The 19924-nt window shown below is 40.8% G+C and overlaps 1 protein-coding gene across 14 annotated transcripts in view; it reads left to right on the top strand.

Moving 5' to 3' along the window:
* The window catches only part of LOC115136133 (disks large homolog 2), a 315445-nt gene extending 306175 nt beyond the window's left edge, over positions 1-9270 (top strand). For 8 of the 14 annotated variants that reach the window (XM_065023856.1, XM_065023851.1, XM_065023853.1 and 5 more), the window contains 7 exons: positions 1086-1136; positions 1544-1645; positions 4324-4347; positions 5415-5587; positions 7235-7347; positions 7711-7802; positions 8359-9270. In XM_065023856.1, coding sequence (XP_064879928.1) covers positions 1086-1136; positions 1544-1645; positions 4324-4347; positions 5415-5587; positions 7235-7347; positions 7711-7802; positions 8359-8465 — 662 coding nt within the window. In that variant the 3' untranslated portion in view covers positions 8466-9270. Of the gene's footprint in view, positions 1-1085; positions 1137-1543; positions 1646-4323; positions 4348-5414; positions 5588-7234; positions 7348-7710; positions 7803-8358 lie in introns of those variants that run through there. The other 6 variants (XM_065023860.1, XM_065023858.1, XM_065023855.1 and 3 more) reach the window with 4 other exon arrangements.
* The last annotated feature ends 10654 nt before the right edge of the window (positions 9271-19924 follow it).

Below are 19924 nucleotides of genomic sequence, written 5' to 3'. Positions count from 1 at the left end.
CTAACCAATCAACTAATACTAACCAATCAACTTGTACTAACCAATCAACTAATACTAACCAATCAACTTGTACAAAAAATGTGGAAATCAATCAATCCGCCATCATTAACACAATGGAAAAATCTAATGATTTATTATTGAAATTGTATGGGCGACCGAGGAAAAACAAATTGGTACAATTCAAGGACAAGTGACAAACCATAATGCAGCCACTAGGGATGGGGGTGTGAACATGCGGGTCTGGCCAGATGAGATGTAGCCATTATTTGTGTGCGTCCGTAAATTGTTGTTTGTATCTGGAGTAACAAAATCTATAAAATACAAATCTACTTAGTATGCGCTCTAAAAGCAGAACCAATTAGATACAGCTGTACCTTTTCTGTGAGTTGCAAGGTTCATATAGATTTTATATGTGTTATGCTGAGCGTTGAAACTAAAGCAGGACAAACTTTGTGTTATAGTAGAAGGTTAAATGAATCCTGGCAAAGGGAATGGGAAGGTTTTGAGACAAGCACACAGCGTGATCATCCTCCCGAGAGCTACAGTCATGACCTAAAATAGATTAGGCCTATCTTGACAATCTTTTGACTAGAGAAAATGATTTGCCCTCATAATATTCAAATGTATCGACCAAATAGTACAATGAAGCAATATAACTTGACACATTTCCCGACCCAAAGCTCTAAATGAAGACGCATCCACTGGTCATTACTGCAGGCGAGAGAAAATAACCTCAGTGTTTGTGTTTGTTTGGGATTATACGGATACTTGAAAAGGATGTTTGCATAGTGCACTAGACAGTCACAATTCACTTCGAAAGCAGTATAAACGTTCTTGCCTTCTGTTGGGTGTTGTGTCACTACTCTTTGGCCACAATCAGTCTCAATCCCTTTTTTTGTATGGCACAATTTACATTGAGTGTTTTCATTGAATGCTTCTAATCACTTCTTTATTCATCCAGATTGACATTCCTCCTGTCTTGGGACACTTGGTCAAGAGAATAAGCATGAACATGCATGTAATGTCCGTTTTAGTAACTTTTCTGTTTTATAGTAACTATTTTAGTAACTGTTTTATGTCACCAGGGAGTCAAGAGGACATGATTCTCTCCTATGAGCCTGTCATTCGACAAGAGAGTGAGTCCTCTTCCAATCTTTTACCAGAGTGGTCCTTGATAATGCACTATTTCAGTCAGTGAAACATTAGCCGCTTGCACATTGTCACGCTATATCTATGCACGCCAGTGTGTACAAGCACCACAGAGGTTTTAAAAATGAGACAAAACAATTGATTACTTCCTGTAACTCCTGCGAGGAAGATTCTGGAAAGTTATTCCGTACTAGTTATTTACAGGAAGTAATCGCTGGTTGAGTCTCTAGACATTAAAACCTCTCTGGCACTAGTACGCATTGGCTTGCTCAGATATAGCGTGGTTGTTGTAGTGAAATTGCTTGCCCACATTTACTGTGGAGACTAATGCTCAGTGCACAGTTATAACCTATTATGTCTGTAAATGAGTTGATTGACACATTTTATCTTACAGTTAATTACGCCAGACCCGTCATAATCCTTGGACCAATGAAAGACAGAATCAACGACGACCTGATATCCGAATTCCCTGACAAATTTGGCTCCTGCGTGCCACGTAAGTCCTTCTACCATCACAAGGAGACCAGTGGCCGTATGTATAACGCTTCTCAGAGTAGGAGCACTGATTTAGGATCAGTTTTGCCTCAGGTCAAAATTGATAAGATTTCATGGACAGGGGGGACCTGGGCCCAGATTCACAAAACCTTCTTTGGAATACATTTCTTCTTAACTGCCATTTTTACCTTAAGTATAGACTTATGAAGAAAGTTAAACAAAGTTGCTATTCCTCAATAAAGTTATTGGAAATGTTCATAAGTTTTTTCCTATGTTTCTTCCTATGAAAAGAAATGGGATTCTTGAAAATAATGTTTTAGGATCTTCTTGAAAATGTACTCAACTTTAAGACAGCTAAACCCTTGTCTTGTGACAACTGGATACTTTTGTAACCATGAATGTTTTCTTGCGACACTGCCACAGACACAGTTGGCTACCGGACATTTAAATTAACAATAATAATTAACAATATTCTAGAAGTATTAAATAGCTAGCATTAGCTTGTTAATTTGCAAAGAAGAACACGGCTAACTTAGCTAACGTTAATGTCGTTAACTATGTTGGCTAATGTTGTTATGCGTTAGCTCTTACCGGTCACGCAGTCCCTCTACCACTGCCTCTCCTATCATCGACAAAACCTTCTCCTCCAGCTGGTCCACATGAATGGTTGATACCCCTCCCCCCATCCAGTCTTCTTCAAATCCCTGCTTCTCTCAACTCCCTTCTTAGCAGCCGACTTGATGTTGGACTACTGTCCCTTGCTATACCTCCGACGGTGGAGACAGACTTTGGCACTCTCGCCCATCCTCTCTTTTGGTCTCTGCAATGACCCTTCAGTTATCGAGTTTCCCCAACAGCAACCTTTTCCTGGCTGCTATTTCCTCCACCATCACTTCAAGCTCTTGTTTTTTTGCGCTTTCCTTGGTTATCCATTTTTGTGTTGATATACAGTAGCTAGTCTGATGGCTATAATGTGTGAATAATAAAGTTTGTTTTTGTGTATAAAGGGTTTGCGAGCCAACAACAACAACAAACATTCTCGAGACATAAAGCAGATGAATTAAATGTAATAAAATGGAAATATTAAAACTTTATTATAGTGGGCCACATCCTATCATCCCTGTCACATAAGCTTATTTATTGGTTTCAAGCACGTCGCTAATGTCAACGCCACATAAGAAGATAGTTCTTAAGATATTTACGAAGTTCTTCAGAAAACTATGAATTCATAAGAACATTTTGAGGAATTGCACTTACGAACTATCTTATGGACTTCTTATTTTTTTTCGTAAGTAGTGTTTTGTGAATCTGGCCCCTGATCCTGGATCAGCACTTATACTCTGAGACGCTTGATACATATGTCTCAGGGTGGACACAGTTGCTGCATCAAGAATACATTGTGTGATCATGTGCCCTTGTGATTAGCTCTCCCTAATAAATTCCACCGTGCTGCCAATATACCATTGTAGTTTTATTTTATACCCATCTTCTTCATTTGCTATGTTGTTATAGTGTTTGATTCATTATTTTTCCTAATTTCTCAACAAAAAGCTATTAATTTTCCCCCCTTACATGTTTTGTTGGGTTCTTTGATTTGTATTATACATACTTGGTTAAATTATCCAGAGATGATTTCTTGATGACAATAATAATGTAGGATTGTATTATACCCTGCTATTCACATGTGCAATTCTATTGAACCATTAAAGGGGAAGTTCAGGATTTTAGAATTTGACGTTAAATGTCTCCTCATGCTGAAAGTAGTCTCTAGGCCAGGAGAAACTGTAATCAATGGTTCGGTTTTTCTTGAAGAAATTACTATGAACTTCACCTAACTTTAGCCAAATAATCTTGAAAACGTGGATTTTTGGGACAGTATTAAAAGTTGACTAAGTAAGGAATAATCAACGAGGGGATATGCATTCTATGGAAAATAATGAACAACGTGGAAGGTGTGTAGCGCGTCATGGAACTGACCTTCCACAGAGTTGCATTATTTTCCAGAGATCGCATAGAGCCTCAAGTTGATTATCCCTTTTATACCATGGCTATAATTGAATACATTTGCCACTAGAAATGTGTTCATTTGCTGGTAGAAATGTGTTCAACATACACTAGAGTAGCTCTATAATGCCCTTCAAGCCAATCAGAAAGGAGTATTCAACAATTCCATGGTATAATTAAACAATAAGGCACGAGGGGGTGTGGTATATGGCCAATATACCACAACTAAGGGTTGTTCTTAGGCACAACACATCGTGGAGTGCCTGGACACAGAACCTTAGCTGTGGTATATTGGCCATATACCACAAACCTCCGACGTGCCTTAATGCTATTATAAACTGGTTATCAACGTAATTAGAGCAGTAAAAATAAATGTTTTGTCATACCCGTAGTATACGGTCTGATATACCATGGCTGTCAGCCAATCAGCATTCAGGGCTCGAACCACCCAGTTTTTAATGAGGAATATTTACAAACAATTGTTTGAGTTATATGACCTTTTAAATACAGTTTTTCAGTATAATGATAGTATTTCATACTATTGTATATTTCAAAGGACTGTCCACACCACTGTCTACTTGTTGTCATATTTTTATTTTGATCGTCATTGTTTTGATTTGGTTTGTTTTAATTGATTTATCTTTTTATTCCATCTATTTTTTAAACCATGTAAAGCGGCTAACTGTTCAGGGCAGCCAGGTAAGTGAGCCCCTTAGTTGCTGGTATACAGAATGTAGTGTAACTAAGTTATTGGTTAATACAATGTAGTGAAAGGAAGTAGAATATGTTCCACACTGTTGTAAGTGGTAGATTGAAAATGGACTTAGAGTAGAAATTGCAGTATTGACATTTTAAAAATACTCCAAATGCCTCTCTACACATAGTTACCAGGAGATGTACAGATTCATTGTGGGGAATGGGGAAATTTCCCTTCTCACTATTAAATCTACACATTTTTTAACAGTGCGATGGCGAATCTATAGATTTCCAGTGGAATCGCTAGATTTCCCTATTTTACACATTTACCGTAACACATATACCAAAGGTCAGATTGAACAAAATGCACATTTACAGTATCAGTAACAGTTAGACTGGGTTTACATTCAAATCACCCTGCAAACACCAGATCTTAGCTTAGGTTCACTACTTTTTATGCTTTCAAAACTATCATGGTATTTTGAAACATTTTCAGTGCATAATGAATTAGTTTGTTTACACAAACAGGTATAATAGTTGTGTTTATGTACAGTATCTATACTGTAGTCACACTGTACCTGCCTATGTAACTATAATATAAATAAAAGGTACTACGCTTCGATCACACCCACAGCGTCATTGCATTTTGGTACAACAGAATTACATGAATTTCCAATGAAACACTGCGTTTGACTTGCAGCATTGCGTTACAGAGGCGGTTGCAGTGCGTTCTGTGTGGTGCATCCTTTGAATTTATCCAACGTATGCGTCAAACTGTATGTGTAGACGGCTTAACAGAAATGGTAGCAGAAGGTGAATGTTGAACTTTTGCTGCACACATATCCAGATGATGCTGCGCACTATATTGTGCAAGGACTCTTATCGGTGTGTTCGAAGTGTGGGATGTAGTGCCTTCTGAGATACTTCTAAGTTGTTAAACCGATCACTATATGCTGCCCCCTCTATAACTCGCTTATCAAAAAGTTTTACATTCAGTTAAACAGTTCCCTCCCTTTACATTGTACTTTCTGTATTATTTTAGCTTATTGTCTTCTCCTCTTGCATCAAAGATACCACTCGGTCGAGGAGGGACTACGAGGTCGATGGGCGGGACTACCATTTTGTAATGTCCAGAGAGCAGATGGAGCAGGACATCCAAGAGCACAAGTTCATTGAGGCGGGCCAGTACAACGACAATCTATATGGAACCAGTGTTCAGTCGGTCAAATATGTGGCTGAGAGGGTGAGTGTAACTGTCATTGAGATATACTGTATTTAGGCAGTGTGTTTTCAACAGGCAGAAAAACAACGGTGGCAGGCGGCGGTGTGCTAATCCAATGTTAACTTTTATGGCTTTTCCTAATGCCTCGATCACACCGACAATGTTATTGCATTTTGGTACAACAGAAGTACATTCATTTCCAATGGAAATGTTCTGTGTGGTGCACACATTGGATTTATTGAACGTATGCGTCAAACTGTATGCGTCGACAGCTTGACAGAAATGGTAGCAGAAGGTGATTGTTGAACTTTTGCGCAAAAGTGCTACCAGTGTGATCAAGGCATAACCATTTCCTTAATTAACTTCACTGAAACATTTTGTTGTTGTTGTATTTTACGATCTTGTCTCATCGCTGGAACTCCCCAACGGGCTCAGGAGAGGCGAAGGTGGAGTCACGCGTCCTTCGAAACATGACTCACCTAACTGCGCTCCTTTACACCCGCCAGCCGCACCAATGTGTCGGAGGAAACACTGTTCAACTGGCGACCGGGGTCAGCGATGCAGTGCCTTAGACTGCTGAGTCACTCAGGAGGCCCCACTGAAACTATATCTAACCTAATTCCTAATTCCTTAACCTAACCTTAACCCTACTACTACCTTAATACATATCGACCCCTATGCATTAACTAACAAAAATGTTCTGCTGGTCGAAAATACACTTCCATATTTAACACTATTCAGGTTCCATTTAACTCTGTGGTTGTAGCATTGTGTTGATCTATATTTAATCCAAACAAAATGTGTTTTTATGTGTGATGTAACCACACAAAAAGATCATACCAATATTTTTATTTTATTAGACCAATTTCAGAACTTTAAAATGTGGGTCTTTGTGTCTTATTGGACGAATAACTAAAAGGACAACCATGGTCTCCAAGCATATCTATTCCTTTGTATGTGTTAAATACCTCTTCTAATAAAGTATTATGTCAGAAACAGTTATTTGACTCAATCAAGGACATTATGTAAATTCAATGATATACACTTTGTGTACAAAACATTAAGGTTACCTGCACTTTCCATGACATAGAATGACCAGGTAAATCCAGGTGAAAGCTATGATCCCTTATTGATGTCACTGGTTAAATCCACTTCAAATCAGTGTAGATAAAGGGGAGGGGACAGGTTAAAGAAGGATTTTTAAGCCTTGAGACAGTTGAGACGTGGATTGTGTTTGTACCATACAGAAGGTGAATGGGCAAGTGCCTTTGAACAGGGTATGGTAGGCGCACCTGTTTGTGTCAAGAACTGCAACACTGCTGGGTTTTTCACGCTCAACATTTTCCCATGTGTATCAAGAATAGGCCACCACCCAAAGGACATCCAGCCAACTTTACACAACAGTGGGAAGCATTGGAGTCAACATGGGCCAATATCCCTATGGAATGCTTTCGACACCTTGTCCTGACAAATTTGGTATTTTATTAGGATCCCCATTAGCTGTTGCAAAAGTAGCAGCTACTCTTCAAATCAGTGTAGATAAAGGGAGCTGTTCTGAGGGCAAAAGGGGATGCAACTCAATATTAGGAAGGTGTTCCTAATGTTTGTACACTTTGTGTATACTGTATAGAGTATGTACGTGTATAAACTCTCTCTTTCCTCTGTCAGCAGGGTAAACACTGCATACTGGACGTGTCAGGGAATGCCATAAAACGACTACAAGTAGCACAACTCTACCCCATTGCCATCTTTATAAAGCCTAGGTCCATTGATTCATTAATGTGAGTTCTCTCATATCCCAACTCGTGAAAATATTACATAGCAGATGTGTTTATTACGGATATCCAATACAGGAGAAGGAGCTGACATCATTAAATTGAGTGCAGAATCTATTTTTTAAATGGGGAGGGGGTAAATCAGGCAATTAAGTGGAAATGAGAGTTGAATTGACAAATACCACATTAACTTAATGAACGTAATTCATAGTCCATACATGTGGAAATGTAGTTACAGAGATTAGAACCTTTGGGACTGATTTCCCGGACACAGATTGAGCTTGCTTTTTAGTCCAGGACTAGGCATAATCTGTGTCCGGGAAACTGCCCCATGTTCTCTGATGCCTCACAACAAACCTTTGTTCCCAGGGAGATGAATAAGAGATTAACAGAAGAGCAGGCCAGGAAAACATTTGACCGGGCCATGAAGTTGGAGCAGGAGTTTGGCGAGTTTTTCACAGGTACAGTATCTATGAGTAAAGATGCACAATGTTCCTCTTTTTAGACAAAAGAGATGTGAAAGTTGTAGTCTCAACCCTTGTTAATGTATACAGTCCTGGGGCCTCATTTCTCAAGCCTCTGTGGATTACAAAGAAATTGGCCTACATGGAGATCCTACAATTAGATGGGAATTATGAACGTAATTGATGTTCATCATTTCAATGATAAAACAGATCCCTACTGTAATTCTGCATATGTGAATGAGCATTACAAGCCTGCCTGGATAATGCCCTTCATTCACCTTTTATGGTGACAAATTACACCCTCATTTGCTGTATGGTTAGGAACTATTAGAACTAAGTCACGGCAGTAAAAACCAAAAGAGCAGGTGTTAGCAGAACGTTTTAATCAGTGACTTTTTCAACCTTAACCTGTGGGACCACAATGTGTTCTATAGGTGCAATTTATTATTATCACAAACAGTATGTACATGACAAAAAAAGATTTCCTTCTATTAGAAAATAATTTATAAATGGTTAGATCTGCCTGTACTGAATGTATCCCCTTGTTTTGCAGCCCTTGTTCAAGGAGACACCTTAGAAGACATTTATAACCACTGCAAAATGGTGATAGAGGAGCATTCAGGACCCTACATCTGGATCCCATCAAAAGAGAAATTATGAGAACACACCACTTTGGCAGGGATATTGGACTGCTAGATTCACAACATACTTTGTAACAAATGTTCAACTGTAATGGTAATTTATATTGTTCATAATTATAGCCAATTAAAATGATTTTTTTCTTATAGTTTCTTTTTTTCCCACTTTCAATATGAATGTTCCTGAATGTACACCACAACGTTTAAGACACATTTTTGGCCTAAAAAAATTGACTGTTTGTATATTTCATGTTTTTATTTTTAAAAATGCTAAGGAAATGTAATAAACAAGGGCATGTGTTCACGTCGACACTGCGTGGAATTTCAAATGAATATTCGAAGATCGCCACGCCAATGAAGGAGGGGAAGGAAATAATATCAGCTTCTTTTGCTTCTCTCCACACAACAGCTAGCACTTTGTGTCCCCTGACACTCACCTCACATCAGTAGTTGACATTTTGTTTGACTTTAGCATCTATGGCCCTTGGACACAGTTCATCGTAATCCGCCTATTTTTACCTTCTTATTTTTATTTTTTATTATTTTGTGAATTCAGATTTGTTTGAAAATGTTTTCTTTGAATAAGAATTCTCAACTGTATTGTTTTTTGTTGTTGTGCGGATTATTTCTTTAAAAAATACAATTATTGTTAAGATGCTTTGATTAGAATGAAGAATTAAGGGGGAAATCTACATTTAGGTGTAGGAAATGTGACATTATATTTTGCTATTTATATTGATAGAGGGCACAACAGCACAAAGTATTTATTATGAAGATATATAACTTTGATTAAAAAACAAATAAAACATCTGATCTTAATTGTTTAACATAGTGTGTGGTAGATTTAGAGATGATGGGGTTGTTATTTGAGAGTAAATGGAAAACTACAGGTCCCAAGTCCTTTGAGGACTGATAGTAAGTAATGTTCTGTGGTGAGCCTAAAGTCTTAATCCGTATATTCACAAAGCAGCCTAATGAGAACTTTGCCACTTAGGAGCAATTCTTATCAGAATTCTGTCATTTTTCCCATAAGTGTAATACATTTTCTGAAAGTATTTCACAAATTCTCACTTTGCGCACGTTTGCCACAAACTTCCAAACATTTGAATTCCCAGTGGCCTAGTGCAGCATCTGGAAAGTGTCTGAAGTTAAATTTCACAAATTAAAAGTAAGTATCATAATGAATTACAGTAGGCCTATAACTAAATGCAATGTGCTTTGTTACTTTTTTTTCATTCATGAAACACATTTGGGGATTTTGATGAATGGATGCTCCTGTGTCCGTTCAATTATTTAAAGAACTATAGTCTTGTATATCGGTTACAATTAAAGTAAATTAAAAGGATTATTGAATAGTATAAAGATTTCTTACCAGTCTTACTTTATCAATCAATCTTATTTTTATTTAGTGAACGCTGAAATGACAATATGCCTCTAACAAAGCTCTTAATTTAGGAGTGGTGGAGAGGACTTCTAAGGGCTTTAGAATTTTCTTAACTGTCAGCTTTTGCCATTACCAAGCCTAGACACATCAGCCTATTAAAGATTAAAGCATTGATGCATCATTGACAAGACTACCAGCTACTACTAACATTAGACAACATTTAAGTTTTCAAATATATTACAAAATCCCACGTTTTTGTGTATCTGTTTCACACATATCAATGTGCTTTTAAGGAAAAAAAGATAAGAGGTCCATGTTGTAAGTTCATCATATGTTGTAAAAAAACAAAGAGCCTTACGGATTGGTCAAATAGAAGTCCTGTAGGATATTGTTATTGTCATCGCTCCAAGGTGGCACCATGCAAAAGTGCACTTTAACCATAGTTTCTCATGTGATGGATGATTATTGTAATGCATATCCTATAACATGTTAAAGGCCTACATGTAAGTGAAGCCAACATATGAATATACTAATGATTGCCTATACTGATGTCTACACGCCAGCAGAGGGCGTAATCACTCTATGGGTAGGCTCCACCAGGCTATCATTAGTGAATATCAAATCAAATGTATTTATAAAGCCCTTCTTATATCAGCTGATGTCACAAAGTGCTGTACAGAAACCCAGCCTAAAACCCCAAACAGCAAGCAATGCAGGTGTAGAAGCACGGTGGCTAGGAAAAACTCCCTAGAAAGGCCAGAACCCAGGAAGAAACCTAGAGAGGACCCAGGCTATGAGGGGTGGCCAGTCCTCTTCTGGCTGTGCCGGGTGGAGATTATAACAGAACATGGCCAAGATGTTCAAATGTTCATAGATGACCAGCAGGGTCAAATAATAATAATCACAGTGGTTGTCGAGGGTGCAACAGGTCAGCACCTCAGGAGTAAATGTAAGTTGGCTTTTCATAGCCGATCATTCAGAGTATCTCTACCACTCCTGCTGTCTCTAGAGAGTTGAAAATACCAGGTACGGGACAGTTAGCACGTCCGGTGAACAGGTCAGGGTTCCATTGCCGCAGACAGAACAGTTGAAATTGGAGCAGCAGCACGGCCAGGTGGACTGGGGACAGCAAGGAGTCATCAGGCTAGGTAGTTCTGAGGCATGGTCCTAGGGCTCAGGTCCTCCTCCGAGAAAAAGAAAGAAAGAGACAAAGAAAGAAAGAGAGAATTAGAAAGAGAATACTTAAATTCACACAGGACACCGGATAAGACAGGAGAAATACTCCAGATATAACCCTAGCCCCCCGACACATAAACTACTGCAGCATAAATACTGGGGACTGAGACAGGAGGGATCGGGAGACACTGTGGCCCCATCCGACGATACCCCCGGACAGGGCCAACCAGGCAGGATATAACCCCACCCACTTTGCCAAAGCACAGCCCCCACACCACTAGAGGGATATCTTCAACCACCAATTTACCATCCTGAGACAACGAGTATAGCCCACAAAGGTCACCGCCACGACACAACCCAAGGGGCGCGCCAACCCAGACAGGGAGATCACATCAGTGACTCAACCCACTCAAGTGACGCACCTCTCCTAGGGACGGCATGGAAGAGCAACAGTAAGCCAGTGACTCAGCCCCTGTAATAGGGTTTAGAGACAGAGAATCACAGTGGAGAGAGGGGAATCGGCCAAGCAGAGACAGCAAGGGCGGTTCGTTTCTCCAGTGCCTTTCCGTTCACCTTCACACTCTTGGGCCAGACTACACTCAATCATAGGACCAACTGAAGAGATGAGTCTTCAATAAAGACTTAAAGGTTGAGACCGAGTCCACGTCTCTCACATGGGTAGGCAGACCATTCCATAAAAATGGAGCTCTATTGGAGAAACCCCTGCTTCTATGATATAATGGGGGTCCACTTTCTATGATATAATAGAAGCCCTTCTTCTATGATATAATGGGGGTCCTCAAACAATCGTTTAAGTGCATGCCGCCACCTACTGTGCTGGACGATGTACAATCAATCATGATCTTTCCAATTCTGTACTACCATGAAAAAATTTACTAAAACAAAATAAATCCCTACTAACTTTTACCACACCCTCCCCCAAAACCCCTCCCCAACCCTATTAAACCATATCTATATCATGCTGAAACACTCCAGCCTTAGGATTGTTCAGGATGTCAACAACCATTTCAACAGTAACATCTGTTACCCCCAATATCTCTTTTGCCATCTCCACATGAGCCCACTCAGACACTCTTGACTCATTCCATGTGCACAGTCCAATAGCACTACAAAAACATCCTTCTTCAGACACCCACATAGAGGTTGAAAAATCCCGGTTAGCGTTATCATCTCATGCAAAAATGTAAAACAACGCATTGCTGAACACTGCAGCTCAATCTGGTGTAAGAACACTGACTATCCAGTAGTAGCTCACTTTGTTGAAGCGAACCGTCCTCTCTCATCCCTCAAATACACAGGCATTGAGCATGTTGCTCTACCAAGGAAAGGAGGTAAAATTGAGATCTTACTACTACAGAGGGAGGCCTACTGGATATCCTGTCTAAAAACATTGACCCCTAGTGGTCTGAATATTGACTTTGAGCTCAGGCCCTTCTTATGAACAATTATTTTGTTCATAAATCTTACAAATGAATATATTCTTTCTACAGCTTTTCAGCGTACACCCAATATGTTCCCCCTGTTGATGAGGCTTATTATGCATAATGAAATTGGAAACAATTAAATATATGTGAAATTAAATTAATCAATGTATGTTGATGCTAATATTATGTACAATATCTAATTATGTTTCCATATGTTAACAATATATCATATATATAACAATATATTCAATATGCTGTAAACTATTGTCTTAACAGTTTCACTCAATTCTAATCAATTTAAGAATTATCACACACCCTCATTATTGTCATTGGTTGCATTAATTGCACTGTTTGTTTACATAACCTGGTTCAAGCGTTCATTACATTACCCTGAAGAAGGCACAGTGATGCCGAAACAGTGTTTTATCCAATATATTACTGTGATAGAGATTCTTTATTTTTTATAGCCGTCTCCACAAACACCTTCAACCTGCAATTACTGCTTTCCACACCCCGAGTCGTATTGATAACCTTACCAATAAAAGCTATGAAGTCAACTTTATTCATTATCAAAGTGTCCTTTGATACCGCACATCCATGAGCACAAGATTTCTGAGCGGGCCTCCAAAACATATCAGGACCATCAGAAACACCAGCCCTGACATTAGGTCCACTTAATACAGGAGCAGCGATGGAAGTGCCATCATGCCACACTGTAACCAATCGGTTTTACAGCCTCTGCATACGATACATCATGGCTCATTCTATATCACTGAGCCTCTCTATGCACTTGACATCCACCAAAAGTTGCACTATGTCAACACATAACTTTCTCATTGCTCCCACATTCACCGTAATCATGTTCCCCTCCACACTTGGCATATCTTTTCTTTCCTTTACATTGAACAGCTACGTGTCCCATTCTTTGGCATGTAAAACACTGCAATGGGGACGGGACAAATTCTCTGACATTGAAAGTAAGGAATCCTATCTGTACTTTCCCAGGCCTAACCTTCTCAAACCTCAACAGCACTGATAGACTTTCACTTCTTTGACCTTCTTTCCTACTGATCAATCTTTTGGCCTCAATCACTCTTCCTCCATTCACATTTTAATTGATATCATCTATAGACATAGATATTGGGACCCCGATGATGACTCCCGCCAATCTAGCATAAGCACCAGGGACATGGCGTTTTAATCTTCTTCCCATTAAGCTTTTCCATTTTCAAAATCTTCTCTTGCTGAGCCTGGCGTACACAAAATATGAGCAATCTAGCATTTCCAATAAACCGAGCTAGTTTGACTTCACCTCTCTTTCTCTACTGCATTAGTTAGTCAGATAGGGTGTAAATGTGGCCCTGTGGTCTCAAACACTATCACCACTTTCCAACTCTTGCTTCCTACCTTGGCCCTCTTTATACTTTCTTTACTAAACTCTCCACTGCTTTCTGTATCATGATCTCTCTTCTTCCTATGTCTTTCCACTACCGACCAGTCCGGTCCTTGACCCTCATCTTCCCGCTCCATACCATCAGAACTGACACCAATATTGTTCGCATTCCAGCACAGCTGTTGCTTCACCAACTTTTAAAAAATGTTGTCCGCACTACACTATTACACACCAAGTTAGTCATAAATAGGGCACAACAAAGCCTTTTCTCCCTCAGGAGACTGAAAAGATTTGGGGTCCTCAGATCCTCAAAAAGTTTTACAGCTGCACCAGAGAGCACCCTGGTTGCATCAATGCCTGGTATGGCAACTGATTGGCCTCCGACCGCAAGGCTCTATAGAGGGTAGTGCGTACGGCCCAGTACCTCACTGGGGCCAAGCCTCCTGCCATCCAGGACCTCTATACCAGGCGGTGTCAGAGGGAAGGCACAAAAAAAATTGTCAAAGACACCAGGCACCCTAGTCATAGACTGTTATCTCTGCTACTGCACGGATCTTCAAAGTGGTAGGCATGTTGTGTAAATCAAATTATACAAACCCCCCCAAAATCTATTTTAATTCCAGGTTGTAAGGAAACAAAATAAGAAAAATGCCAAGGGGGGTGAATACTTTCACCACACACTCTCCAGGTCCTCATGTGCATGCCACACCCCTCCCATTGTATTGAATTTAATTTAACCAATGGCTGGTTAAAATGTAGACATGAGCCATTACAGGTGTGTTCACACCTCTTTCACTCTGAGCATCGACACCAATGATTCACCCTAAAAAGATCCATTCACACCTGAAACAAAATTAAATTGACTTGCTAGTGGCCTTAGGCCAATTTGTTGAGAGTTCTCTTAGATCAGATGGGGAATGAAATAAAAAAATCAATCACGGCTAAGGAATTTATTATCATGGCCTATCAAATTCTCTCAGTTGCAAAAAAATAATACAATATAGCTTTGTGAGATTGTTCAACAAAACATCTTAACAGAAGTTTTATGATTCCTAGAATTAATGGGTTTATTTTACCTGAGAACGTTTATCTAAATCAAGTGGGCATTCATGAGAAACATGTTTCACTGGAGACAAATGTGATCCAGTCAACATAAATATGCATTAATGAAATAAAACTATAGCTATATCACAAGAAAAACTCTGTCTTCATCCTATAGGCTTTTCGGCATGATATATCTGGTAACTACCAGTGAAAGGCATCATATTTTGGTTGTTATCTGGTGGAAGCTTTGACAACCATTACAACCTGGTAGGTGGATATTTTTTCTCATCACCAAAAAAACAAAAACAACCTTTCACTATTTGTATACAACCTGACCATGACCTCAGAAAATAAATCAGCTTGACATCATTAACTGTAACAAAAACACATGGAGCCAGGAAGCAGGTGCAGATGGTGAGTTTAATAATAACGAACGCAGCATCTGCACATGAAAACAGAACCAATACTGCCTGATGACAGAGGCTACTGAGGGCTATATGAAGGGAGAGTAATCAGGATGGTGATGGAGTCCAGGTGTGCTTATCGATGGGGAGCATGTGTGCGCAATGACCGTTGCCAGGACAGGTGGTTTGTAGACGGGCGACGGCAAAGCGCTGGAGGAGGGAGGGAGGGAGGGAGGGAGGGAAGGAGGGAGGGAGCAAGCAGGTGTGACAACCAGTTGGGCACTCTAGTAGTAGTCTACCATTCTTAATGAAGAACAATAAGATTACAAGTGTGGAACAGTGTCTTTATTTAATAATTTTTACTCCCTCAACTTCACCTATAAGGTGAGAATTAAGTGTTTGTTAGAGTCTAATCTTTGCAGCTCAGGTTTACATACACCTTAGCCAAATACATTTAAACTCTGTTTTTCACAATTCCTGACATTTAATCCTAATAAAAAGTCCCTGTCTTAGGTCAGTTAGGATCACCACTTTATTTTAAGAATGTGAAATGTCAGAATAATAGTAGAGTGATTTATTTCAGCTGTTCATTTTTTCATCACATTCCCAGTGGGTCAGAAGTTTCCATACACTCAATTAGTATTTGGTAGCATTGCCTTTAAAAATGGTTTAACTTGGGTCAAACGTTTTGGGTAGCTTTCCACAAACTTCCCACAATAAGTTGGGTGAATTTTGGCCCATTCCTCCTGACAGAGCTGGTGTAACTGAGTCAGGTTTGTAGGCCTCCTTGCTCGCACATGCTTTTTCAGTTCTGCCCACAACTTTTCTATAGGATTGAGGTCAGGGCTTTGTGATGGCCACTCCATTACCTTGACTTTGTTGTCCTTAAGCCAATTTGCCAAAACTTTGGAAGTATGCTTGGGGTCATTGTCCATTTGGAAGACCCATTTGCGACCGAGCTTTAACTTCCTGACTGATGGCTTGATGACACTTCAATATATCTACATCATTTTCCAGCCTCATGATGCCATCTATTTTGTGAAGTGCACCAGTCCCTCCTGCAGCAAAGCACCCCCACAGCATGATGCTGCCACCCTCGTGCTTCACGGTTGGGATGGTGTTCTTCGGCTTGCAAGCCTCCCCCTTTTTCCTCCAAACATAACGATGGTGATTATGGCCAAACAGTTCTTTTTTTGTTTCATCAGACCAGAGGACATTTCTCCATGTGCAGTTGCAAACCGTAGTCTGGCTTTTTTATGACGGGTTTGGAGCAGTGGCTTCTTCCTTGCTGAGTGGCCTTTCAGGTTATGTCGATATAGGACTCTTTTTACCGTGGATATAGATACTTTTGTACCTGTTCCCTCCAGCATCTTCAGAAGGTCCTTTGCTGTTGTTCTGGGATTGATTTGCACTTTTCGCACCAAAGTACATACATCTCTAGCAGACAGAACGCGTCTCCTTCCTGAGAGGTATGATGGCTGAGTGGTACAATTGTTTGTACAGATAAACGTGGTACCTTCAGGCGTTTGGAAATTGCTCCCAAGGATGAATCAGACTTGTGGAGGTCTACAATTTTCGTTCTGAGGTCTTGGCTGATTTCTTTTGATTTTCCCATGATGTCAAGCAAAGAGGCATTGAGTTTGAAGGGTGGCCTTGAAATACATCCACAGGTACACCTCCAATTGACTCAAATGATGTCAATTAGCCTATCAGAAGCTTCTAAAGCCATGGCATCATTTTCTGGAATTTTCCAAGCTGTTTAAAGGCACAATCAACTTAGTGTATGTAAACTTCTGACCCACTGGAATTGTGATACAGTGAATTATAAGTGAAATAATCTGTCTGTAAACAATTGTTGGAAAAATTACTTGTGTCATGCACAATGTAGATGTCCTAACCGACTTGCCAAAAATATAGTTTGTTAACAAATAATTTGTGAAGTGGTTGAAAAACAAGTTAAGGGATCCAACCTAAGTGTATGTAAATGAAAGATTAGTGGAATCTGTGTGGGTAGCTGGATAGGTAAGATGACTGACAGTGAAGGTGAACAGGTGGTCACGTGCCAGGTGACAGAGGAATGGATGAGACTGAGGCAGGAATTCCTTTAACCATAAAGTGGGATATTTACTGAGTAGTCTGTGCTGCATAACAAAGGAAACAAATAACATGTATCTGATCAAATTCATCATCCCAAAGATCATATAATACCAAGCATTCATGATTAACATAATTAGGGAAGTCAACAATCCAGTTCATTAAGAAGTCCTATAGTAATCATCCGTGAGTCATTTAGGCTCGTAACTATTTATCATAAATCATGAAAGAATACAAACAGTGGTTATTCAATCTATAATCCCCATTAGTTTGATATCAAAGTCCATCAGTTAGCGAACAATGACATTTCTCATTTCACCCTTTCAATGGTCTTCATGTGTACATGTAATCAATTTCATTACATATTAACCATATCGATTGCATAATTGGCCTATGAGGATCCGTAGGGCCGTGATCATTGAGAATTCCCATTACACAATATGTTTGAAGCGTGCGCTCCAAGCCGCGCTCTGCGGAAATAACTATTAACAATAACTGATGGCCCAATCTCCGGATCGCAACAGATAGTTCAGATGAAAGGTAACAGAGTCGGTGGACTTACGTGGATTCATGGACACACAGAACTTCTGGATCAGACGCAGTTAAGGAAGAGAAAGCAGTGAGCTCAGGCGATGGCAATTTCCTCCTTTTATGGAGTTGAGATCTGTCTGATATTTCCACCTGACCTAATTAAAGCACCCCTGGCCCAGCTGAGTGAGTGGCAATGAATTAAAGGATTATTCCACCAACTCCATGGACCTTTTCTACAGCCACTCCGGAAATTTGTTAAATTCCACACTCCTAAAAAAAGGCTCATTGCTCCCCATCCTCTGTCATCTCAGGGAGAGGAATTAGTCGGGCAACTGGCCGGATATATATCCGGTTCTTCACCTGGATCTCCACTGATCTAACACGACCATCGGTCCCAGGCATGGTCTTAGTGATGCGGCCCACCAGCCAGGAGGCTCGAGGCAGCTGAGGGTTACTACTTGGCCAATTTCCAGGCTGGCCATTTCTCTCTGCCATGTCCCTCTGTGCTGTAGGCTTGGTAGGTAATCCCGACATCTCTGACATTCTATGCAGGCGTATTGGTGCTTACGAATGGCTCCTCGTCCTCCAATTATCCAGTACTTCAGCCTCATCTCCCCATAGACCCTCTCTGGCCCTGGGTGGAGAAACCTCTCATCATAACTCTTGATGAGGAGCCTGGTAAGAGGGTGTCTGGAGTCAAGGATAATTTGGTGGATAGCATCGGGGTCCAAAACCGACTCTGATCAGTTCCACGCAGTAGTGGGAGTACAGCCCGTGTCGTGGGAGTACAGCCCGTGTTGTGGTTGCCAGAGGAGGATGGTTGGGCACCCGTAGCAGTGGGGTCGTGTACCTCTGAACGCCATCCAGTTCAGTGGTGGTGGTGCGCTTCTCCAGGAGGTCTAATGCATCGGAGTCATGTCTCGAGCGGGTGAACTCCTGTAGCTTCCGGTTGGAGAAGGTGTCCATCTTCCAGAGCATCTCTACATTCCGAAGGAGGTCAGTGGCTGCACAGGGGGATGGAGTTGGATTGCTTCTGGTGAAGAGGACTTGCTGTGACTGTACAGCTTGGGTGGAGAGAAGTAGATGGGCTGGACCTTGCACAGCCCAACCCAAGGATGTATGCACAGCAATGGGCCCTCCTTCTGGTCCAGCTCGTATAGGCTCAGTCAGGGTGATGAGATGTGGGTGGTCAGACCCAATCAGGATAAGTGGCGCTACTCTGGCCAGGTTAGGAAGAGGCAATCCTTGTAGATGAGGATATTGTTTCTGTAGAACACTTACCAGGCAGGAGTGCTCTGCGAGATTCAAGCCATCTACCGTGAAGGCATTGGTGATTTTATAGGCCACATCCCTGTTTCCTGAAGGTGAAATGCTAAAGGTCACAGCAGAGCCTTTCATTTGGATAACATCATGTTGCACTGTTCTGAGATTAAGGGTCTCGGGGGTCCCCTCCAGGTTAAGCTGACGGGTGGCCGCCGTGAGAATGATTGTTCTTTCTGACCCATCATCTAAAATGGTGAATGTATCAATGCTTCTCCCTTCACTTTGCAGAGTGACCTTGACCACCTTCAACATGACCCTTGGAGACCGGTTCTGCTGGTTGAGGTACACCTCCTTTGCAGCTCCTTCCATGAGCATACGCTGCTCTTTCTGTGCTTGGAGAATTACATCATGCAACACGGTGAGATGGATTTCCTTACAGCGATTGCAGGGTTTCCTCAATGTGCAGGTCTCCCCGCCTTATGGCTACGGGCACACTTGTAGCATCGCTCGCCTGAAGCGATCCAGGCCTTCAATTGAGTTCGAGTGAGATTTTTAACCCTGGGGCATGAGCAAAGGAAGTGCCCCTTACAATTGCAATATGGGCAGTAAGGCTGGAATTTGATGTTCTTGTTCTTGAGAGGGGTCTTTTTCCCGGGTTCCTCCCCGGCTTCACTATTTAAGTACATGGTAGTGGGATTTGGCCTTTTCGGTCCCTCCTGGCGTTCAAACTCCTTCCTTCCCCCAGTG

This window comes from Oncorhynchus nerka, linkage group LG10 (assembly GCF_034236695.1).
Source record: "Oncorhynchus nerka isolate Pitt River linkage group LG10, Oner_Uvic_2.0, whole genome shotgun sequence".
Lineage (NCBI taxonomy): Eukaryota > Metazoa > Chordata > Actinopteri > Salmoniformes > Salmonidae > Oncorhynchus > Oncorhynchus nerka.
The sequence above is the reverse complement of the archived record's forward strand: the minus strand, read 5'-3'. Positions and strand labels throughout refer to the sequence as shown.